Raw genomic sequence first — 24,562 nt, forward strand, 5'->3', positions numbered from 1 at the left:
GGAATAGTAAAAGAATAAATTTATTTCTAAGATAGTTCCTTCAAAACATGCTCCAATGTAGGTTTTTCGCAAGCTCTGAAGACTTCAATGCCAGCATCTTCAATGGATTTTTTAGTACTGGGACCAATTGCTATGAATTTGAGCTTTTCCACATTCTCCCTTCTCTTCCGGAGAATCGGCAGGGAAAAGGCAACACAGGAAGGGCTGTAGAATAAGAGATATTCAGCTTCTTTGGGGAAATTCTTCTCAAAGTCATCTTCAAGTTCGGGATTGCAAATTGTTTCGTAGATTTCAAACGGTTGAACGAAGAATCCACCTTCTTGGAGTTTCCTCTCCAATATTCCAAGCTTGAGATTCCCACACGGGAAGAGGAAAGTACCCTTGGTGAAGCCCTTGCTTGCCATGTCTTCCAGAATGTACGCCGAAAGAACTTCAGCATTCCCGGAATCCTCCCCTTGACACTGAAGGCCGAGTTTTGAGCTCACTAATTGTGACGTAGTGGGGCCCACGCAGTAATTGTGTGCAGTATGCCAGGAAGAATGAAGGGAGTTTCCATGGGAGAGAGCTTCCAATGATGCTTCAACACTTCGAGGGCTTGTGAAGATTATTCCCAGGAAATTCTCCTTCTCTCCTTGCAAAACTGCTCCCCATTCCTTTAGGTTCTTAAATGCAAAGACCAAAGGTGTTATAAATGTAGCAAGAATTCCATTTTCTGCATATTTTTGCAGGATTTCCTGCTGAGAATTCTCATCGGAAGCTAATTTGAAAATCACCAAATTTTTCATGGCAAAACAAACACAAAATTCACAATGATTCTGCAAAATTAGCACAAATTATGATAGAATAGTTTCAATTCTTCACGAAAAAATGCATTAATTAATTTTCTTTATAAGAAAAACAATAAAAAAGCATTGAAATAGGAAATTATAAAATTGTTTTTGTTTATTTTTGTTTTGCTTTTATATAATTTGCGAGGTTATGTTCATTCATTGAATGTTTTTCCAAAGTTTCAGTGATTTTGCCGTGACCTCCAGATGGCGCGACAGGTGCCAAATGTCAGAGAGTGGAGAAAAAATTATTCCAAAGAGGAAAAAATGATAAATCAATTCCTTTTATTAAATTAAGGGTGCGAAAAAGCGCGTTTTCCGTGAAAGCATTGCATCGTGAAGGTGTTTGAGTGCGTGAGCGTGTGCGTGAAAAGGTAATCACCAATGATTCAGTGAGTGAAACTGTGGCCTGGAGTGAAAATATAAATAAGATGGCTTCGGGAGACAATGTGAATTCGATTGAGGAAATTGAGATTCCCTCCCTTGGATCCGCTAGGCGAGATTCCGGAGACAATGAAGGTGAGTCGCCCTATGAATGTCAAACAGATCACTGTATGAGGCTCCACGGTGGGGCTACAAGCTAAACGGGGGCTTCTTGGGCAGAGGAGAAGTGTGCTGAAAATGTGCGAGATATCCGCCAATCGATATTCTCATTGCGAACAAAATTCCATGGCGAAGGGCACACCTCAATGCCCTCAATTTCGCACACAATTTATGCCCTTTCGGGGCTTCCTGGGGACACAGTCCCATAGCATGGGGGCATCTCCAGATATTGGGGTACTTCCTTGACTCACCTTGACGCTTGGCAGTGAGTCAAAAGAGCCACAATGTTGGTGTGTCAATAGAAAGGCATGAGTCATCCCCGTGGAGATGTTTTGATTGCTGCTGCATGCATACCAAGGATGGGTTTTCCACACAATTTTCACCTGTATGATCAAATCATTCACAGCAGGTGTGCTGCTGCTCTCTTCCCTTCCGACAGCCGTAAGCAGCGCGTTTGAATTAGAATTTTAGCTACATATACTTAATGTTCCTCCATCCTCCTGGTGGGAGGTATTTTAATGGTCAGATTGACCTAAAAATATCCCAAAAAGCCTCGCAGAGAGTAATTAAATAATGATTAACTAACTAAACGAAATTTTCCTACAAGAATACACCTTCTTGTGGCCTAATCTAACGCTTCTAATTGCTCTCCTTTGGTCACTTAAAGGATCTCTAAGTCTCTTTTATTCACGATTTTTTTACGGCGATAAGAGGGCAAAATTTTAGGAATTTTCTGCAATCCTTTGAAGAAAAATCTTCAGAATAAAATAAAACCTCAAAAGAATTTCTCAAGGGAAAAAAAAATATTTAACTTTGCTTCCTGACAGGTTTGGCGGCTGGAAAGGATACCTCCGATGTGGGTAGCGACATTCTTGTGCGCTCCGCTCGGTCCAGGTACAACAAGACTGAGAAGGAGCGCAAAATTGGGCATCGGCGTGTGGGTGAAGGTGGTGAAATCACATACAAGAAGATCCAAACATCACAGATCATGGGATCGATCCAATTGGGAATTCAGCACACGGTAAATACCCATCAGCATTATGGCCTCATTTCTTTCACCACACCACTCATGTCGTCACTTTTTAAACACAAAAAGACTCTCCACTCCACCGTACTGTTGTTTGTCTCTCTTGTGCGGGTGAATTTTCACACGATATTGTTGCTTCTCTTCAAATTTCCATAAAGAAAAGTTTTTATTTTTGTTCTATTTTCGTGAGCTTTCCGGGGATTTTATTTTCAGAGAGTGGAAAAAGAAAAATTTCTCAATTTCGACGTAATTTCTTCCATATTATACCTTAATGCACGATGGGTGATAATCTTTTGTGAGGAATTTCTCAATTTAATTGCTTTATTATATAAAAGAAATAATTAATAGTGAGAGTTTATTAAAAAAAAAGATCTTTGCGAAATTTTTATGCGTTTATATAATTTTTTTGACATTGATCCGCGATAGTTTAGGTGTGAGCTTTAGCCCTGTTGGAAATATTCAAAGAATTCAATAGAGATTCCTATCAATTCCTCACGTGAAGTCTTTAAACCATTACAGGCATTGAGACGGGAATTTTTTCCAATGAATTTCCTTATCGAATTTCTGCAAAAGCAATTCGATAAGGAAGAAGTCTTCACTATACAACAGCAAATGTAAATTTTATCGTTCGTGTATCTCAACTCAATATGAACATAATCGACGTCAATCGACATTTCTGTATCAATATAGTTTAATATGGTGTACACGGGTGACGTCTCTTAAATTGCGAAGAATTTGCAAATTAATCTTTGTACAATAATATTTCACGATGAATGTTTTCAAGGAATAATAAATTTTAATTTTTATAAATTGTTAAAGAAGAAATTTTGCAGATTTCTGTTTTTTTTTTAAATGGTTTTTAAGCGATAATCATTAGGCCAAAAAAATTCCTGCTCATTCGGGATTTGAACCCACTATACTCGGTATTTTACTAGTCTATGTCGAACGTTAAGCCACTGACCTAAGAAATTTAACAAGTAAAGAAAGAAAGGATTATTTTTTTTACTTTCTTCTAACATAAAATCCATTAAAACACTTTTAATTAATTTTATCTCATTGAATTTACGATGAAAAAATTAAATATGCTTCACCCCATCCTCCCCTATATCCAGGTACAATTTAAATTATTTAAATGTTATTCAATGTGAAAGAGCCAAACAATGTGTGAACTGTGAAACTTTTCCATCAAATGAAAACAATCTCTTGAATATTTAATTATTTATTCATCCTTGTTTAAAATTTAAGAAAGAATCACAGCTAAAAAGTAAAAAGTAGGACATTTATTTATTATTTTTCTCCTTCTCTCCTGTGGAATATAAATAAATTAAGGGGTTAACTTTCTGATTTATGGCAAAGTGTTTAAATGGGGAAAAAAGAGTTATTTAAGTAGAAAATTGAAGAGGAAAATTCTTCATAAATAATCTTTACATCGTTAGATTACAGAAGAAGAAGAATTTTCCTTTAGTTAATTTCAGAGAACAACCTCCCACATAAAAAAAGGCTGAAATCTAATCTTGATATGGAGAGGCGTATATAGTGTACAAATTAGCGTAACACGCAATATATTTTCAGTTTTCATTCTGATTTATTCCGATGGGAGAATATATATTTTAATTAACTGCCATGTCAGGTCATTTAACACATAGAACAGTATTTTTTTATTAGATTTTTATTCTAAAGCTACGAAAGGTCAATCATATGTCAACCATATGACTTTACTTTAATGAAAACATTCATTCTCAAATGAGATTGCCAATGAAGCGAAATGTTGGAGAGATTGATGAAGAGAGATAAAATGTTTTCCAAGCCTTTTCATCGATGGACTTTGCTGGACAATTGCGACCACCTATATTTTCATATTCATACAAGAATAATAAATAATATTGATTTGAGAAGAAAACAATCAAATTTTACTTTTGCTCGTGGGAGATTGTAATTGGAATTTAAAAATAGAAAAAATAGCCTATCAGAGTTTATTTACTAACTAATCAATATGGAATATTTATTATGCTATGGGAATGTTTTTTTTTATTATTTCTTTATTGTTGGAATTACTAACAGACAATAAGTTTCAGTGGCGTAGCTATGTGGGTAGTTTGGGCGTTTTAACACCTTTTAAATTCAGATAGTTTAAATTTTTTTTTTAATAAGAACTTATTTCCTTTTGAGTAATTATGAAATAAAATGTCAGAGAAGGATTTTTCGAGTACATATAAAAAACGTCAAAGAATGCGACTATGACGTATTAGACAAGAAACGTCAAATGAAGAATAAAATTTTTGACAATTTTGACTTTTGACAGTTAAAAAAAAAGAATTGGCAACTATTTGAAGTGAATTATCAAACGTTAAAAAATAAAAACCAAATTTTAGAAAGAAACTGTCAAACGTTAGAAAATAAAATGACAATTGTTGAACAGAAATGTCAGACGCTAAAAAATAAAATATTAAAAGAAATGTCAAAAATTAGAAATTAAATAACTAGAGGTATAGAAATGAATCGTCAAACTTTAGACAAGAAACGTCAAACGTAAGAAAGTAATTATTAAACGTCTGAAAAAAAATGTCAAACTCAAAAAGGAACGTCAAATGTTTGAATAGACATAAAACGGTAAACGTTAAAATAAAAGTCAAACTTAGCAATGAAACCCCAAACGTTAAATAAGAATCGTTAAAACATCTAAAGTTAGAATTATCCCAACTAGATTGAATTGGTTATCACAATCTTCTTCAACATAGACTCATAAATCATTCTTTTTATCTATTTAAAACGTTGTTTAATACTCTAAATTTTGCATTATTTTCTTCGATAGGTTGGGAGTTTGGCGTCAAAGCCAAAAAGAGATCTCCTAATGATGGACTTTTGGGAGATTGAGACGATATCCTTTCCGCCAGAAGGCTCAAGTATTACGCCAGCACATCACTATAGCGAGTTTAGATTTAAGATTTATGCTCCGATTGCATTCCGTTACTTTAGAGATTTGTTTGGTATCCAACCAGATGATTTTATGGTGAGTTTTTAAACCTTTTTTTTTCTTCCCTTTTAATCAAAATGAAGAAAATTCAGAGAGAGAACCAGAGTGAAAGAAAAAAGTTCAGCTTTTGAATTGATTTTGTAAACAAAAAGAAAAACTTTTATCGCATCTCTCTCACACCCGCCGACCGTATTTTATTTATCCATCCAGATGTCGATGTGTTCGGCACCACTGCGTGAGCTATCAAATCCAGGAGCTTCTGGATCAATATTTTACTTAACTGACGACGATGAGTTCATCATAAAGACGGTACAACACAAAGAGGGTGAATTTTTGCAGAAACTCCTTCCGGGCTACTATATGAACCTCAATCAAAATCCCCGGACACTCCTGCCGAAATTCTTTGGGCTCTACTGCTTTCAGTGCAATAGTAAGAATGTGCGATTAATTGTGATGAATAACCTGTTGCCGTCGTATGTGAGGATGCATTTAAAGTACGATTTGAAGGGGTCAACGTACAAGAGGCGCGCCTCAAAGGCGGAAATGAAGAAGAAATCACCAACATATAAGGATTTGGATTTTATGGAGCACCATCCAAATGGAATTTTTCTCGAGGCAGACACTTACAATGCGCTGATTAAGACAATCCAGAGGGATTGTCGGGTGTTGGAATCGTTCAAAATTATGGACTATTCCCTCCTTGTTGGTGTTCATAATTTAGATTTAAGCCTGAAGGATAAGCAAGAGGAGAAGAATGCTCAAATGCGGGAGAATGAGGATCTCGCGGGTGAATCATCACTCGATGGTGCTGGTGATGAGAGGGATAGACGAGAGAGACGTTCCGGTGGTGCCACAGCACTCAATCGTAGTCGTTCTGTCAATAGGCAGCGACTTGTGGCACATTCAACAGCCATGGAGAGCATCCAAGCGGCCAGTGAACCAATTGATGATGAAGATGATGTTCCGTAAGTCTAAAAATATTTCTTTCAGTTTTAATTTCCTTTTAAAATTCCATCCAAATCAACAAAAAATTTGCACGAAAGACCTTCTTGAAAACATTGAAATTCTTGCTGCTAATTCAGCACAAGTTTTGCAAACATTTCTTCAAGTATGTTTCACCTACTTTCGTGGCAAAAGCAAAATAGCTTCGAAAGGAGTGAATATATATGAGCACACTCACAACACATCAAATTATCAACTTCAAAATGAATTATAAACTTTATCGCAATTTACTTATTATTACCATTTACGTATTATGTGAAAAGTCTTTCCTCACGTACATACTTTTGGGTTATTTTGCAAGTTGAAAAGTAAATTTTATACACGAATTTTACTATACAAGTGAGTTAACGATGGAAATGTTAAAATTCCCCGGAAGAACATTTAATGTTTTTGAACAAAGTAAGATTTTATGATTTGAAGAATGATTTTTTAAAATCTTTTCTTGCTTCGTGCATGGTTAGAAGAAATTTTAGCTGTGTTTCTTTCAGACACAGCTTTTGTGTACCGAGCAAAATCGAAAGTCGTCAGATCGGGCTCAAACTTGGGATGAGCACGAATTAGGGTCCCCACATTCCAAAAAACGTATGCGCCAAAAAAATTTTTTTCCGGCCGTCCGGCCGTCCGTCCGGAGTTCAGAGCTAAATTGCAAGAGAACGGTAATAGATAGAGACTTGCGGTAAACGGCAAAGTTTAAATATCGACTGGAAGACATCCGATAATGATGTCAAATTTTACCCCCCACCCCCGCGTCCGCCATTTTGGATAACCTCAAAATTTTGTTTTCGCTATATCTCAGCCCCTGTAATAGGTAAAAATCTGAAATTTTTATATGTTGTAGGGGACATCAAGAGCTTTCCAACGATACCTCATTTTCGAAAATCGGTCAAGCCGTTTAGTCAATATGGCCGCCACAATTTTTCATCGAAAATCGACCATAACTCGAAAACGGCTTGACCGATTTTGATCAACCCGGGGTCAAATGAAAGATCTCAACAAACCCTACAACTCTCTAGAACATCAGAAGTTTCAAAAGTGACCGCTAGGGGGTCAAAAATCAAAAACAAAATTTTCGATTAGTTTTCGATGAATATCTTGAAAACGGCGACATAAATTTTTTTCATTTTTTGATATGTTATAGCTGACCATATTATCTAGCTCCATGCCAAAAATGAAGAAAATCTATGGATCCGTTCTCGAGATATAGCCTTCCAAAGTTGGCATGTCATATCTCGGGTTCTACAAGTCCGATTTCGATCAACTCAAGCGCAAATGAAAGGTTTCGTGAAACCCTTCAAATGTCTAGAGCATAGCAACTTCGAGAAATGACCGCAAGAGGCGCTAAAATCAAAAACAAAGTTTTCGAAAATTTCGAACTCGAATTTTTCGAAAATGGCGATATAAATTTTTCTCATTTTTCGATATGTCATAGCTGACTTCAAGACCTTTCAAACAAAAAAAAATTATGAAAATCTATGGATCCGTTCTCGAGATATAGCCTTCTAAAGATTTATTAGGGTATGACTTTTCAACTTTTCCCGACTTTGCGCGTATTTAAATTAATTCGCGTTCTAGTTTGCTCTCACAAAATTGGTACACTGAAAGAAACACAGCTCTCGTAAGCTTGGTCAGCTTACCAGTACATTTCTTTTTCAACAAAGAGCTTTCGAATTAATACGAGCCTTCCTTAGAAAAAAATCTTCTAAGAATTTATTTTAATAAAGAAAAACTCTTAAATAGCAACTGAGGAAGGCTTGGTGTGATGTGAAATATCTAGAAGAAAAATTAAAATTTCTTTTTTAACTCCTGATTAAAAAAGAAAAATTCTTCTGGCGAATACGAGAGCAAGAAAAGAGTTAATAAACCACGTCAGAACATAAAAGAACTTTAAAATTCTTCTTCTACCTCTCATATTGCAAGAATAAACACAAAAAGGAGTTTATATGGTGTAAAATCTAAACCACACAATGACCTCAAAATGTGAAAATCTCCTCTCATGGGGAATTGCGAGGAAGGATCCTTGCGAAATGATGCTGAAAATCAGATACATGAACACGCCAATAAAATATCCATGAACCCATTTCCCATTCCTTGTTTTTCTTTTTTATTTCCTCTGGGATTGCTCAACGTTGTGACGATGAGGATGTAAATTGGGACATGATACCTTTTCATTTTGGGATGCAGAGTGGAGAATTTGAATGAATTGTTAATTGATTAAAATGTCTCTTTCTTTCTGTTTCTTCAACACAGACCCGGTGGAATACCGGCAAGAAGTGAAAAGGGTGAGAGACTCTTGCTGTTTATTGGTATCATAGACATACTGCAGTCGTACAGACTCAAAAAGAAGCTGGAACATACGTTCAAAAGTATTATTCACGATGGGGTAAGTGAAAAGGAAAAAGCAACGATGTTTATGAATTTTGATTAATTTTTTATCTTGTGGGGATTTAAGAAAAGTTAATGAAATTGCTTAAAAAAAACTCAAAATTTTCCACAAAAATAAGGTCAAAAGAGACATTTTTTGCAAGGGGTGTTTATCTGGCGAATATTTGGCATATTTTAGTGAATCGTCCGAATCTTGCCGAATAATCGGATTGTTGAAAAATAATCCGAATCATGAGAAAGACTTCGAATCTTCTTGACGAAAAATCCGAATCTTGACGAATAGTTCAAATCTCGACGAAAATTTCGAATCTTCCTGAGGAATAGTTCGAAACTTCTTCACGAATAATTCTAATCTGGGCGAATACAAATCTTGACGAATAATCCGAATCTTGTCGACAGGTTTGAATCTTCTTGAAAAATATTTCGAAACTTTTTGACGAATAATCCGAATCTTAACAAATAAACCGAATCTTGACGAATAATTCGAAGGTTTTCGTTCAGATAAACACCCCTTGTTTTTTTTTGGCGATTTCTTCAGGTTTTTTTTTAATTCTCCATAAAATGAATTAAAAATTGTTTTCTGAATAATGAAATTTTTCATAGATCAAAGAATAAACTCCTTTATCTCTACACGTGATGTGGTTTTCATTTTATTTTATTCATTTCATTTTATCAGGACACAGTATCTGTATGCCGACCATCGTTCTATGCTCAAAGATTTCAAGATTTCATGGCAAAAACAGTCTTCAAGAAAATTCCGTCACGTAAGTATCAATTTATTGTTTTTTTTTTATCTTGCATTTTCATCATTCAGAGTTGATTGAATCATCTGCGTCTTCCAAAAAAAAACAGTATAAATCTCTTTCTAAATAAATATATGTATGTATTTGTTTTTGGTGTATTCGTCCAACCCAGAAAATCATTTTTTTTGAGTATTTTTTGGTGAAAAAAATTGGGTAATTTTTTTTATTTTATCGTAACATTTGGGTAAATTATTATCATGATTTTTTTTAGAATTCTATCGCTTTCTCTCTATCTCTTTTATCTTCATCTTCTGATCAAAAAAATAAATAAATTGAGACACTATCCATGAGATTAAAAAGAAACTCTTGTAAATTTTCTTTCTGCCGCTAAAGTGGACCTTCCTGAGATTAAAGGAAATCATAGAAAATTTCGTACTTTGGTCACCAGTTATATAGGTAATCTTGTGTAAAAAAAATTAAAAAAAAACTTTTATTTCCTATTTTTTCAACCCCATTTTCAAACCCAGTAATTTTTGTTTTTGGTAATTATCCTCTTGTTTTAAAAATAAATTTTAGTTTGGTTTTATTATTCCGTTTTAACGAAACAAAATTATATCCTTGTAGATTTATTTTTCTTTTAATTTACCTTTTCATTGAATTCTTCAGTAGATTTTCTTTCTTTTCATTCCCTTCTCATTGTTAACTCTCTCTCTCTCCACCCTCAATAATTTCCATTGATCACTTCAAATCATATTTCATCACATAAAGTAGGTATAATAGATGAGAGACATATTTTCCCGAGGCGATGGGATAAATAACCAAAATGGAATGAGGAAAAAAAAAGAAGAAAAAGTGAAAAGTGTTGGGAAAATCAACAAATCTGCCAACTGTGTGTGTGAAATGTTTGCTTAACTTTTCCTGTTTTATTGTTCCACCCACAACTTACTTTTTCAATGAGATTCTAGCTGTGATTCTTATGCTTTGTTCCTCTAAATTTTTTGTCAATGAGAAGTTTTTGCAATTTTATCAAACAAAAATATTTATGATTGATGAAAAGAAAAATTCTTTTTATTTTGAAAAAAAAAGTTCTATAAAAAAAACGTTAAGAATTAAACATTTTCAATTTTGAAGAATTTTTTTAACTTTCATTTCCATTGAATGTTTAAAAAAAAAAGAAAACATTTTTACTGCTCTCGGTTAACAAAAGAATCACAGACAAATAGAAGCTTCATCCTAAAATGAAATTTAATTGAATTCATAAAATTTTGATAGAAGATAACAAATTAATTAATTCATAAAAAAATAATTTTTATTAATTTTTTAATAAAAAGAATTTCTAAAAGAAAACTTTTATTATTAATTTTAATGTTTTTTTTTGTCAAAATTTTCTTCTTTTCAGCTCTCAAACATTCACCATCAAAGCGAAAAAGTATTTCAAAGATGATGACAAAGGCATCAACAAATGATATTGAATTTCAAGGTACGGAACATCGTACAAAAAGTGAGTAAATTATTGCATGATTGTTTGATGTTGCCCTCACTTATAGTGCTTCTGTGGAAAAGTCTTTTTTTTGCTGTTTTATTTTCTGATTAATAAAAAAAAAGAAAAGAATTATTTAAGGATGGAAACTAACAAAAGTATTATTTATTAAAATTTTCTAGCATTCCCAGGGGACACCAATCATCCCCCATTTTCCAATTCCACTAGCAATTCAACAACCAATCCGGGTAAATTTGATGCATATTTGATGCAAATTTTCAAAACTTACATGATAGAAGCACATTAAGGTTTTTTTTCTTTTAGTTTTTTTATGCACAATATTTTAGTTTTTATTCCTTTCATTGTTACACAAGTCATCATCACTCCTTCTCAGACTAAATCTTTGTAATTTAAACACAAAAGTAGATTATTTTTTAGAGAAATTCTTTATTTTCTATTGTTTCTGAATCTTTATTCTTTTTATTCTTTTAATTCTTCAATAAATATTGTAAAGATAATAAAGAAATAATTTTTTTCATGCTGCTCGATGGATGTTTGTCTTTTTTAATCTAACAAAAATTTAACAATACTAACACACAATAAAAAAAAACAAATAAACGTGGACGCGCGCGTAGTTAATTCAATAATGAAGAATACTCCGCATAAGAATAAAACAGCAACATCCGTTGCGAGTAATAATCAAAATGTTGTGGCGAATGTGCTGCAACAAGCGCCAGTGAAGCAAAGCAAGTCGAAGATTCAAAAATCCAAAGTCCCACCGCCCGTTCCGCCACGAAAATCGCCAAATAATCGTAAACTCGTGGATTCCAATCGCAGTTGTGCTGCCAGTGATGATTTCTTGGATCACTCATCAACAGGTAGTCTCTCCAATCATCCCCGATAAAAGAAAAATTGAAAACAGACGATATTTTTTTTTATTTTCATAAAGTTTTATATATTTTCATTTTTCCCTTCGACGAAGGTTATTTTATTCCTTTAAAGGATGTTCTTATAGAGTGTTTAAGGTCATGATATAAGTCTTGAGAATTTTTTTTTAATATTAACACATTTTACTAACTTTCGCAAAAGTTTTCTAAAAGCTTTGTGGGCTTTTTAAAAAAAAAATCCAGAGAAGAAAATATAAGGAGAGATTAGCACTGAAACTAAGAAAAAAAATAATTTTTAGTGTGCCTGAATGTTTGATTTAGTCAATAAAAATTAAATTTTTAAGAAAAAAATCTTTAAAAAGCTCACAAAGTAAAATTATTAAAAAAGAAATAAATTCTCTCCAATTAAATCTTCAAGAAAAGGATCGTCTAATACGGATTTCTTTTATTTCGGCAGGAACGGCTCCGTCTGGATGTTCAACACCACCACCGCCGTTCGATGACATCTCCGATTACAGTTCTAGTCTGGCTAAGCATCATTCTTCACCGGGAGCTGCTGCGGGCAGCAACAAGACGATGGCCTCCACATCGTATGAGGAGGATGTTGTGAGGTAAGTTCGCTTCAATATACAGACAACTACAAGATATTTCTTTTTTTCTCACAACCCTTGAGGGGAAAACATTTCTTAAAATTTCTTTTTTTTTTAATTCAAAATTTATTTTCTTAACATTTTCCGGCGGAACTCGATGATGGAAATAAAAAAATAAAATTAAATTAATAACTTTCCTTTTAAACTGTTTTGCGAGTGAGTCAAAGTCGTTGTCTCATAGAGACTTTAGAGTTCTTTTTATTCGTTTATTAAAATGTTGATAATTTCTTTTGCTACTCAATAAAATATTTAATTGTAAATTTACGACTAGATTTTAGGGTTACCACCTCACATTACATTCTGACCCGGAGATTTTACTTACTCTCCCCCCCTTCCTTAAATTTTTAAATGTCCGTAATACTAAAAAATTACGTCGATCTCTCGATTCGATAGGTAATGAAATTTTGAAAAAAATTAAGTCGGTTTTTGTTTGTAAGTTTCGTTTTTTTCGCGAATTTTTCTTTAGCATAAGGAATTAGGCTGAATTTTTTTAAGCCGGGCTTAAGTTTACTTAAACCAGGCTTCAGTTTTAATCTTAAGTTTTTTAAATCGAGGTTATGTTTAGGTAGTGTTAAGTGCATTCCAGACCTAGCCTGTGTTTAACTATAAAAACTTCATCATAAACAATTGTAAGGTAAATTGTGTAAAACCTCAAAAATGGAAAGACTAAAAAGTTTAAGTCTGACTTAAGGTACAAAGTTAGGCCGTTTATTAAGCCAGGCCTTTTTTGTCTTAAGCCAAACCTTAGTTCTTTTAGATTAGACTTTTAGGACGTATTCAGACTCAGTTCAATTCAGCACGATCTAATCTTGATACCTTAAAAATCTGACCTTAAAAAAAACATAAGTCAAGTCTAAAACAAAAGTCTTGCATAACAATCTTAGGACTGACTTAAAAAAAACTTAAACCTAGTTTGAATATAACTGTAGTGTTGCTTAAAGAAGTTTATTCTGGTTTAGAAAAACTGAGATCTGACTTAAGACAATGTTCCTTTAGTTAAAAAATCGAAAATTCCTATTCTATTTTCAATTTCGGATTTTTTAGTTTTTGAATACAGCCGAAAATTAAAGCAAAAAAAATTAAAACCGTGTGACCCGGAGAAATTCATCCTAAACTCGCAGCCCGGAGATCATACCCCGAAACCCGAAGTCTCCGGATTAAACCCCTAGAGATGGTAACCCTACTAGATTTAGTTTAGTGTAGCATAAAACAATTTCCAATAGGCTTTTACTTTCAACGGAAAAAGGTTCATTTTTAATGATTAAATATAAAAATTTTACGGTATGTCTATAAAAAGATTTATTAATGAATTATATTTTGAATTATTTAACATAGCAATTAATATCAGTTTTGGTAGTGAAAAAATGAACTCATTCCACTTTATTTCGATGAAATAATTAAGGTCTGGGAATTTGAGTATGTAAAGTTGATTCCTTCAGTGGCCTTTATTTATTTATCTAATTGATTAATTCATGTAAAAACAAAAGAATTAAACAAAATAATTTTTTTTAAATCTGATTTTTTTCCTCAACTACAACGAATTCTTTATTTAAATCATAAGAAATTAGTAAGAAAAATAAATATTTTATGACTTTAAGATTAAATTAAAAATTTATAAATTTTTTAACAAGATTTCTGTGTGGCTTTGCCGGTATGAGAATGGATCAGTAATAGAAGTCCCAAACGTAGCATTTGAATTTAACGTTTCTTGCTAGTTCTAGTTTTTTAAGGAGACTTTAGGTTTAGGTTTTAAATCATTTCCTCTAGATTTTTAAAAGTTCGTAAAGATTTAGTTGAAATTACTCCATTTTGTTTGATTTTTAGTCAATTAAATTGAATTTATTTGGACGTGTTGAAAATGGATTAATAAAGGTTTAAAATTAAAAATGTGTTGATTTTATTTTATTTTCTCTACACAGCATTTCAGAGATTCGAGTGCACAGTCACTTGGGCATGGACATCTCATCGGGGAGCAGCCACTACGGGTCCAAGGGCGGCCTAGCGTGGAATTCGGGCGAGGGATCGACACCAACGTGGACCGAGGGCACTCCCAGCTACACCGAGTCCAGCTCCAGCGGCGAATTGTGCCACAGTAGCAATAGATAATTTAGCTATGATGAATGGGGCGGATGGTGTGGCAATGCCAAAATATCCTTCGCATGTGGGGGATTGGTGGGTGTTTAGTCAAAATCTCTACAATACTAAATCACATTGAGGAGAGGAGGAAGCTCGTCTATATCGGGAATGTCTTTGTTCTAACTAAAAAAAAAATCTAAATAAAATGGAAAATACGAAGAGAATGGAAAACTTCAAAAGAAAAAATAATTATATTGAAGAAAAACAAGGACAACAAGGAGAAGGATGGAATGTCTGTGGAAAAAGAAAAGACGTAGAAGACATTATTACATCCAGCTCTTTTTTCTTTCTTTTGTGAAAAACAAATACATAAAGCAAAAAAATAGTAAAACATTGTTGCTATAGAGTAGTGGATAAACAAAAAAAAATTAAATTATTACAAAGTTGGTGGTTCATCGTGAATAGTTAGCTTCTTTGAAAAAACAAAGTACATTATTGAAGTGTAAATTACTCCATTGAAAAGAAAATCTTAGCTATATTATAAAAATTGTATGGAGAAGCATTAAAAACAAAACAAACAAAAAATAGCCAATATTTCTTTCCAAAATGTGCAAAAAGGTTTTTTTCTGCACGGGGAATGTATAACCAAAAAAAAAAGAAGAAATTCTCTTAAATGTAAAATGATCAAATTGTATTAGTTACTCAAATTTTTTTTCGACTAAAATATTTTTATTTTATATTTAAAAAAAAAAGATGGAAAATAAGAAAATTCTAAAACAAACACATACACTGTTTTCAATAAGTTCTATTCTTTTGTTTATTTTATCCATTTTAGTTTACATTTTGAATTTTTTTTCAATTCCTCTAACATACCAAAGGGGGGACAAAAAAGAGTGGGGGTGGTGAGATTTTGTTCAGAGTTTTTAAATTAAAAAGAAAATGAAGGTTGTACAAAAAAATCAGCTAGCGATTGGAATTGCCAGAATTTTGCTTTCGCTTCAGAGGTAAATCATCATCGGAATCACTCAGTGTTAGATCAACCTGCAAAAAAAGGGGCAAAGAAAACAAAGGAAAAAAATTGATTATTTGATGAATTTTCTTTGATTTATTTTTTTTTTAATTGCAAAACTACTCACTGTGACACCTGTGGTGGATGAAGGTTCTACCCCGTGATTGCTGCCCGACTTATCATCGCACTTTGTCGAAATTACTTCTAGTTCAAATTGAAAGAAAAAAATATAATTTTGGCAGATTAATAGGAGTTTAAAGAAAAGTAAAATAAAAAAAAGGATTTATTTTTGATTTTTTCAATTTATCGCAGCAATAGGGGAGATTGGGGATAAATTGGGGCATTGCAGAAGATTCAAGGGGTGGTTTATCTGCCGAATATTTTAACTGTTTTGGCGCATAAACCGAAGATTTGCGAATAATCACAAATATTTCAGAAGATTTGAATGTATTCTCATTTTCAGCAGCAATTGAGTACTTTTTCACCTTGAATTCACCACTTTATAGGTTAGAATTTACTTTTTTTAGGATTAAATTTAGTACTTTTTCGGCTTAAATTTAGCGCTTATTCGCCTTAAAATTAGTACTTTTTTCGATTGAATTCAAAATTTTCTCGGTAAGATTCAATTTAGTACTTTTTCGGCTTAAATTTTGTACTTTGTCTCCTTAAAATTACTAATATTAATACTTTTCCGATTGAATTCAGTATTTTCTCGGTAAGAAACTACTTTTTAGGATTCCTTTTAGTACTATTTCGGCATAAATTTTGTACTTATCCGCCTCTAAATTAGTACTTTGCGGTCTAAAAATTAATACTTTTTTTCCTATTGAATTCAGACCTGTTTCGCTTAGAATTTGTTATATTCTTACCTAGAATTTGGTATGTTTTCGATTAGAATTTAGCACTTAGAATTATTAAATTTACTTCTTATGATTGAATTTTGAAAAATACTAAATTCTAGCCGAAGCAATAGTAAATTCAAGCCGAAAAAGTACTAACTTCAATAATTAAAAGTACTAAATTTTATCCAAAAACATAGTAAAAAAAATTGTAGCTGAAAAGATATACTGAATGCAATGGGAAAGGAAACCAAATTTTAGCCTATAAAGTGCTAAATTGAATTTTACTTCGACTAGAATTAAGTACTATATTTAGGCTTTTGCTCCTTAGTCTCAATTTAGGACTAAAAAAATATAAATGTTCGTCTGCTGAATTTTTTGATTTCTTTGACGAATCATCTGAATATTTTTAGCCAGATAGCCACCCCTTGATGAAGCTTTGAAAAAGCTTCGAAAATTTCATTTCTCAGCAAAATTCAACCTTTGACTTTAAGTCCTTAAAAGCATTTTATTTTCACAAAAATCCAAATGAATTCGGTAAAAGAAAAGTTTTATGAATACTTATCATGAAACTTTTAAGAATTTCAGTTGAGCATTTAACTTTTCTAGACCAATTTTGAGACTTGAAAATTTCAACAAGAAAAAATCCAGATAAAACTTTTAAAACTTAAAATTCGAATGAAGAAAAACTTCACCAACACTCACCTAAATCATCTGAAATTATCTCAACTTTCTGGGCTGGCTTAACTGGTGTATCGAGTGTTTGTGCATCTGATTTCAGGACGTGTACACTCCATGAGCCATCCTCATGTAGTTGAATCTCATTGCTATCAGGTCCAAGATTCTTCGATGCAATCACGTCTTGGAAGTACCTACAAAAGAATTCCCAAAAAATCGTATTACTGGAGAAAACAAATTAAGAAAAGAGCAAGAAACTCATAAAAAAGTTCCTTAAAACTCACCCATCAATGACCAAATTCTCATAAACTGCCTGCTTATCGCACACTGGGCAATTCCACGTGGGCTTCCGCTCATTCATCTGTAGATACAAACACGCATCGAAGCACTGTAGATGGGAGCAGGTTGATGCACGGCATGGTGTTGACATCCTCATCTTCCCCAGAGGACATATAAGTGATACCCTTAGCATTGTTGTGGCAATATCGCAGTCTGCATCCTCCTTTAGTTTATCTATGACTGCAACCCGAAAAAATATTAAAATTTCTCTCAAAAAATTATTTAGGAAAAAAAATAGAAAATCAGAAGAATCCTTACTTAGGTTCCTCGTAATGTCAGCTGATTTAATTCCTTTTGTCTTAAGCCGCTGCAGGAGTTGTGGAGATGTGAGTTTCTTCACCTTAAATTCAAAAACCATTTAGAAGATTCTTCTTTTTCTTTAAAGAAAAAGAAAAGGATCAGACTTACAAGGTAAATAGAGACAACGTGACCACGATTAAATTCCGAACACCAACTAACTTGTACGGTATTTGTCACCAGAGGTGATGCTTTTATGTTTCCAGTGATATTTACAGGTCTCGGTGGACGTTTTGGTTCAACACCAGGCTTATTTGTTGGAATGGGATTCTTTTGGAGGGAAGAAAAAAGAAAAATCATTTTTCAAACACTTTTAGAACGATAAAAAAATGGGGAAAGAAGGCCTTAAATAATGTTTCTTTGAGTTCTTTGTAACAAATAAAAATTTATATTTCGTATAAAGAATAAGAATTTAGGGGCATAATAAAATTAAGGAATAGTCTGACAATTTACAGAGATTGAAGATTTTTTAAAAACTATTTAAAAACAAATTTTTTAAAACCTTCTTAAATATTGATAAAACTTTATTTTCATTCTTGTAATAAATTATCCTTAAAATTTTTTGAATTGTTGGAAATTTTGTTCTTAAATAATTTCCAAAACTCCTTGAACTGTCTTAAATATTCGTGAAAGCTCTTTTCAACATCCAGAGTCATGAAAAATTAATTTAAAAAAAATCCATTAAATTCTTCCCTTAAAAACTTTAATTTATTACAAATTAAACTCAATTAAAACCACAAAAATGATTGAATTCAAAATTTTGGTGCTCTTCTGATCAAAAAAAACCCTCAAAAGCATTAATTTAGGGATAAATTCTGATATAATTCTTTTCTTTTTTTTCCTTAAAAATTGTCCGTTATAAAATTTTTGGTATTCTGAGAAAAATCTTAGAAGAATTTGACATTTTATTTCTTTCTTTAATGGAGTTTTTGACGGAAAATTACATTTCCAGAACTCTTTAAAGATCTTTCTGGTAGAACATCAAATCCTTTGTTTTTCCATGTATTTTAGAATGACAATAAAACGATTTAAAGAAGACCATCTTACAACTTTTGTGTTGTTAAAATGGTTAGAAAAAGAAAAGATTTTTTATCAGAATCAACCCATTTTTTTTATTTCTGACTTTACTTGGAAAATTATCTGATATTAAATGCTTATAAAATCCCTTTGAGTATATTCTTTCTATTCATTTATCTATTATAATAAAGAAATTAATAATAAATAGAAAATCCCAAAATCTCCCCTTTTTTGAATTAATTTTAATTGTTTTATTTTCCACGAAAAAATTCTCTTATCTCAAATATTCCCCTAATTTTGAAGTTTTCAATAGAATTTTCTTATCATTGAGAGGGAAGAATTCTCTTGATAAATTCATATCGATTTCTTCATAAGACAATGCCAATGAGTTGTTAATAGCTGCTAAGAATTCTTCAGAGTAAATCCCTCAAATTCTATTAATCAAAACTAATTCATTTCTTTAAAGGAATTAATCCCAAATTACTCTTGGATAAGAATTATTGTAAAAATTTGCAAAGAGACTTCTTGGAAGAAAATCTCCATGAACTTTCGCCATTTTAAAATTAACGAGGTTTAGGTTTAAACCTAAACCTGATTTGATGATTGTTTTCAAGAAAGGTTCATTTTCAGCCTTTTAGGGGGATTTTGTGGATGTTTTGGGGGGAAAATAAGAGCGCAGATGGGCAAAAGATGAGGATGAGTAGCCAAGGAGGCGCATTAGGACTCACCGGCAGTTGACACTGCTTCCCGTTGACTTTGACAGAGATATTGGGTGGAAAGTAATCATCCTGCTCAGTGGCTGTATCCATGAGGCAGAATCGCAGCTGAACCTGCACTATGTGCTCAACCCTTGTGGCATTCCTGATGTCACGATTGCTGGCAATTTCCGTAGCTTGGGTGGGTGACAGGGTGAAATAGAGGGTGTTCTCATGAAGACGCTGTGACGATGTGGGTGCCAGCAGGGATGGATTGACCAATGTGGCGAGAATGTCAAAGAATGCCAACTTCTTCAGCTTCACATCCACCTCCTGTGGGTACCCTGACACATAATTCATGATCCCATTGTTGTTTGACTGCTGCAAAGGGATGTGGGGGGGGGAAGACCTTCCGGTTAGTTCGCGCGCATAAACAAAAATCTTCATTGCTGCACTCACCGTCATGATTCGATTGGCGTCAGGGGTGAAAGATAGCATATTCTGCTGTTGATACATTTTGCGTTTTGCACTTCGTGTTATAACCTTCGACAGGATGGTGCCGTCCAGTGTCCTGCTTCTGTGAGAAATTCCAAATAGCTCAGGTGCACTCGATGGGGCTCCAAATCAACGCCACATCGAGGTTTTGCGGGGCATACAGCACACCAACAGGTTAAGCTTTCCGCAATTTTTGTTAATTTCCCTGCATTAAAACACAAGCGGCTTGCTTCTTTCTCCCCGTGATCCCTTTCATGCACAAATTTGCTCTTAATTCAGCTAATTATTTGGGCATATTTTGGGGTATTTTGCTTTAAAAAAATACTATTTTGACCAGAAATCGTCACAATAAAAAAAACTTTCCACTAGTTCTCACAGTGACCACACTAAATGCCTAGCGGCGCTGTAAGTTATTCGTCGATTGAATCATCCATTCATGCATCTCTGTAGAAACACTTCTAACCGCAACTTCCTTGTTTTCTTTCTGGTGAATCCTCGTGAGGAGATCCTTCCCCATCTTGACAACGTGTTTGTGGGTGACTTCCTGCACAGCGACAATGAAACTACTAACGTACAATTTTCTTACATCGAAATTCATTCGAGGCGTCAAAGTTGGTTATCCGCTAAAGTTGAATGTAAGAAAGGAAACCTTTTTCAGGAAGTTCCCTTTAATTCTTCTAAAACTCTTTTCTTTGGTACTTTTAGGTTGTTCAGAAGGAGATAAAGAGTGCCGACTACAATCAGGAGTTTATCACACGAATGATACCACGATTAGACTGGGCGGGAGTTTGTTTTGCCGCTGAACAGGTGAGCCATGATTTGTGAACCACCCATTGAACTTCTTGATCTTAACACTTTCTTTCTCTTTAAATTCTTCTCCCAGGTAGGCTGTGGCGGAGACATTCCAAAGGAGTTTAGTGATCAGATAACAGGAGATGCCGAAGTAATGCAGCGACTGCACCATATCCTCTTAGAAATTGACATAATCGAAGGGAATCTACAATGCCCGGAAACAGGGAGGATATTTCCCATTTCCAATGGCATCCCAAATATGTTGCTCAATGAGGAAGAAGTTTAATTTTAATATTACCCCACTCTAATATATTTCTGTTCCAAAATCTTTTTGTTGTCTTAATGCAAAAATAAAAATTCCCAAATGATGTATCCCAAACATTCTCATGGAATGACTTCCTGTTGCATTCCCATGTGTGTGTACCATTTAGAGGAGGAACTTCACATTAAAGTCCGTGCGTGTGCTCTTGAGGACTTCCATGAGTTGTTTACTCGTCTCAAGTCCCCATAGGTCCACAGGAATACGATCAATAGCCGCTGAACGACCACCGGAGAGTGAATGAAGGAATTTCCAGTAACTCGGTCGGAGATTTCGGGGCTCCACCATTGCCACATGAAAGAGGGTGGCTGTGAAGGTGCAGTACAGGAAGATTGTTGCTCCTGGGATTCGTGGGACGATCTTTCGTTCAATGCCCAACTTGTAAGTGATCTGCAGCATCTTCCACATAATGTAGAGGCAGACACTCGTATCGGGGTACTGAGAGAACATTGTACTTGCCAGGAGTCCTGCTGGCACTGCGTGATATGGTGAATCACGCCCAAGGAGATGACGCAGGGAGCACGATGTTGCGCGAAAGAGGGCAGAGAAGCCACCGAGGAAGAGAGCAATCTTCATAACATCGCGACTCCGGAGGATTCGTTTAATTGCCGAGGGGTTCCGGAGGATTTTTCCCATCTGGAAGACTAGTGAGAGCGTCAGCTGTAGCCCGAGGCCAACGCAGAAGAGCTTCGTGCCACCCTGGAGGGTGTAGGAAACACACGAATCACGATGTGGGCAGGAGAAGTGCTTCGGGAGAGCCCTGAGGAATCCCATTACTTTGTCATGGACAATCCGAAGGATGCTCCCGTGAGGTATTGCTGGACGGGCTACGGGTGGGCGATCAGGAGGACGCTCGGCATCCTCTGCGTGAGCTTCCTCACTCTTTCCCACAACGAAGCGTATAATGTCAAAAAGTCCATCATTTTGGGTTTTGTGCAATCCCGAGCGGTACAGGAGGAGCAGGATTGTGGCACTGAGGCCAAAGATCATCACCCTGCCGTACTTGATGGGATGTACGAGCCCGCGGGATTCCAGCATTCGCCAGTAGGTCTCAGTGGCTACGTTGGCAACGTAGAGACAGAGGAGACCACGACGCGATGGACGCTCTACGAGAATGGCGCAGAAGCTGGCCATCCACGATGGTATAAAGGCCACCGTGAGGAAGTACAACTTACCCAACCATCGCCGCAGGAGGCAGACGAACATGGAGAAGGTGAAGGCATTTGTGGTGAGAAATGCCGTAGATTGCAGCATCCCGTGCAGTGTTCGTTGTAAATCCTTTCGACTGGGAATCTTCCCTCGCATCACGAGGGAGAGCTTTTGTGTGAGGAAAAGGAGGGAATTTTAGTATTCTACGAGCCAGTTGGCAAATGTCCTTGAACTCACCAAGTAAACAGCCGAATAGATCCGGAGGGACTCACTGCATGATTGCAAGAGGAGACCAGCTGTTGCATTGACACAGTGATCTGACCACGGGTGCATGTACTCCACACAAGTTGTGGGAATTCCCACAAATTTACTCAAGCTGGCCATTTTTTGTGTGTCCCTTCCTCAATATTTGTTACAATACCGTGTGGTGGAGCACCGCCTCCCAATTGACTTTTCTGCCCTCGTCAATGCGCGATAAGATTGTGCCACACAGCTGGATTGTCGCCGGAGCTCCCGCGTACGGAATCAAGTTGATTTATTGAACTTCTTCACTGCTTCCAAATCACTTATCTTCAATCCAAGCCTGGAATAGAGACGCAATTTTAGAGTAACAAAAAATGCACTTTGTACCCCATCTGGAATTCCTCCTGCACACCCATCCTCACACAACACACCAGGGAAAGCCCCCTCATTGAATTTTCTTTACCTCCAGTCATCACTCCACCACGCAATTGACTTTCAAATCATTTCCCAATGACCTGTGTGTGTGCCTACAATTAACTTATTTACTACTTTATTTTGCCTTCTGTCTTTGAAACAATTTTCTTCCACTTTTCTGTGCTCTTTCTCCACTTCTTTTCTTCGTTCTCTTTTTGTGTTTCCTTCGCGCGGAGCTTTTAAAAACTGCCAGCTGATTGCACAAAAAAACAACCAAAACAAGAAGATTTTGTATTCGGGGGAACTCACTTGAGAGTGGCGTAAAGTGAAAAAGTATCGGCGTAAGTGTAAAAGTAATTTTTACATCTATATGGATTAAAAATTATGTGAGAGAACTGTGAGTAAATATTTATTTATTTTTTAAAATTTTATTTCAAGTGCAAAAAGCAAAATATAAGTGAAAGAATCATAAGCTTTGCGACGCTAAGTAAGAAAATTAACCTAAAAAATTTTTTTTCTTCCGGAAAGGAAGTTTTTTACATCTACCTACTTTATAATTTGTTTTTACCTGTAAGCCTATCAAACCTTTGCACTCATAACCAAATGTGAAAAAAGCGGTAAAAGCATAAAATTAGATCATAAAAATTTATTAATGTGTACACTTGTGTATCATTTTTATGATTTTTATTGAATAAAAAGTAAATTGTTGAACTTTAACAAGTTTATAGCAAAAATTTTATTATTCTAATAATAAAAATGAAAGTATAATGAAAAATGTTTTGATTTTATTCTCATTGCAATAAAATCTTCTATTGCACTAACAGGCACTATCTTGAAGAATCGAAAAAAAGGCTTGAGAAAATTCTATTATATACCTAACTACAAAAATTATAGAGTTTCAATTGATACAACGTTAATACAAAGAGCAAAGATCCGCTTTAAAATAAAAACTAAAGAAATAAAAAAAATTTAATTAAAAAAAAAGAAACTCGTAAAGTTTAACAGAACATGAAGAGAGTATTAGGAAAATGCACATAATTAGGATAATTAATTAAAGAGAAGAATTCTTTTTGTTCTCTTTTTTTTTAATTTCCTCTTACCGCATTGATGCTTGGATCCGGATCTTCTCAAGGCTTTTAAATGCTCAAAAAAAAATAAAACTTTAATTCTTTAACCCTTTCCGGTTCTTATAGTCATAAGAAGAAAAAAAACTAAAAAACACAGGCGATAGAATGTCAATCTTAAGAAAATAAACTTCAAACGTTAAATCATCAAAAATAAATGTCAAAAACTATTAATTTGAATGGGACAAACGTTAACACGGATTAATAATATTTTAAATCTTTGAAAATCTCAGCTTCTATTAAAATTCCACTCATTTTTTTATTCGTTTTTAGAGTCTTTTAACCCTTTAACGACCATTGGGTCATACGCTGAACCAAAGACTCGATTTTGAAAATGTTTCATTTTGTATAGTTATTTTATGAATATTGAGTCCAAATTAGTACTAGACTATGTCTTTACAATCCATGATCATTTTATGATCACAAAAGGATATCCCAAGGACTCACAGGATCAGAAAGGACGAAAACCGAAAATTTTTAAGTTGGGTTTTTTTTTGCCAAAAATGTCTTATTTGAGCTCAAAGGAACGCCTAAAAATTATTTTTGGTTCAATCAACTCGC

At 34.3% G+C, this 24,562-nt stretch overlaps 5 protein-coding genes across 19 annotated transcripts; 2 read left to right on the top strand and 3 right to left on the bottom strand.

Moving 5' to 3' along the window:
- Positions 1–4: 4 nt before the first annotated feature.
- Positions 5–964, bottom strand: LOC129793143 (uroporphyrinogen-III synthase-like). Its single transcript, XM_055832829.1, has one exon. The coding sequence runs from the start codon at positions 783–785 to the stop codon at positions 27–29; it is 759 nt and encodes a 252-aa protein (XP_055688804.1). The 5' UTR covers positions 786–964; the 3' UTR covers positions 5–26.
- Positions 965–1,016: 52 nt separating this feature from the next.
- LOC129793139 (phosphatidylinositol 4-phosphate 5-kinase type-1 alpha) lies at positions 1,017–15,376 on the top strand. 12 transcript variants are annotated; one of them, XM_055832810.1, is made up of 12 exons: positions 1,017–1,346; positions 2,198–2,391; positions 5,210–5,407; positions 5,582–6,336; positions 8,621–8,753; positions 9,432–9,519; positions 9,892–9,954; positions 10,898–10,999; positions 11,161–11,226; positions 11,614–11,856; positions 12,323–12,476; positions 14,435–15,376. In XM_055832810.1, the coding sequence occupies exons 1-12, from the start codon at positions 1,259–1,261 to the stop codon at positions 14,619–14,621; spliced, it is 2,271 nt and encodes a 756-aa protein (XP_055688785.1). In that variant the 5' UTR covers positions 1,017–1,258; the 3' UTR covers positions 14,622–15,376. The 12 variants fall into 12 exon arrangements, with proteins under 12 accessions (XP_055688785.1, XP_055688786.1, XP_055688789.1 ...); XM_055832811.1 differs by having other exon boundaries at positions 10,898–10,978; XM_055832814.1 differs by lacking the exon at positions 11,614–11,856.
- A 5-nt stretch (positions 15,377–15,381) lies between these two features.
- On the bottom strand, positions 15,382–20,378 carry LOC129793142 (E3 SUMO-protein ligase PIAS1). 4 transcript variants are annotated; one of them, XM_055832827.1, is made up of 8 exons: positions 19,925–20,378; positions 19,499–19,846; positions 17,865–18,023; positions 17,715–17,796; positions 17,402–17,636; positions 17,145–17,311; positions 15,728–15,801; positions 15,382–15,632 (listed from the first exon to the last, which is right to left on the bottom strand). In XM_055832827.1, the coding sequence occupies exons 1-8, from the start codon at positions 19,979–19,981 to the stop codon at positions 15,555–15,557; spliced, it is 1,200 nt and encodes a 399-aa protein (XP_055688802.1). In that variant the 5' UTR covers positions 19,982–20,378; the 3' UTR covers positions 15,382–15,554. The 4 variants fall into 4 exon arrangements, with proteins under 4 accessions (XP_055688802.1, XP_055688803.1, XP_055688799.1 ...); XM_055832828.1 differs by having other exon boundaries at positions 19,499–19,843; positions 19,925–20,343; XM_055832824.1 differs by having other exon boundaries at positions 15,728–15,804; positions 19,499–19,843; positions 19,925–20,328.
- Positions 20,379–20,411: 33 nt separating this feature from the next.
- On the top strand, positions 20,412–21,117 carry LOC129793144 (multifunctional methyltransferase subunit TRM112-like protein). Its single transcript, XM_055832830.1, has 3 exons — positions 20,412–20,595; positions 20,666–20,767; positions 20,844–21,117. The coding sequence occupies exons 1-3, from the start codon at positions 20,518–20,520 to the stop codon at positions 21,036–21,038; spliced, it is 375 nt and encodes a 124-aa protein (XP_055688805.1). The 5' UTR covers positions 20,412–20,517; the 3' UTR covers positions 21,039–21,117.
- LOC129793141 (transmembrane protein 135-like) lies at positions 21,039–23,197 on the bottom strand. Its single transcript, XM_055832823.1, has 3 exons — positions 22,927–23,197; positions 22,458–22,803; positions 21,039–22,388 (listed from the first exon to the last, which is right to left on the bottom strand). The coding sequence occupies exons 2-3, from the start codon at positions 22,602–22,604 to the stop codon at positions 21,180–21,182; spliced, it is 1,356 nt and encodes a 451-aa protein (XP_055688798.1). The 5' UTR covers positions 22,605–22,803; positions 22,927–23,197; the 3' UTR covers positions 21,039–21,179.
- Between the last annotated feature and the right edge of the window lie 1,365 nt (positions 23,198–24,562).

This window comes from Lutzomyia longipalpis, chromosome 3 (assembly GCF_024334085.1).
Source record: "Lutzomyia longipalpis isolate SR_M1_2022 chromosome 3, ASM2433408v1".
Classification (NCBI taxonomy): Eukaryota; Metazoa; Arthropoda; class Insecta; order Diptera; family Psychodidae; genus Lutzomyia; species Lutzomyia longipalpis.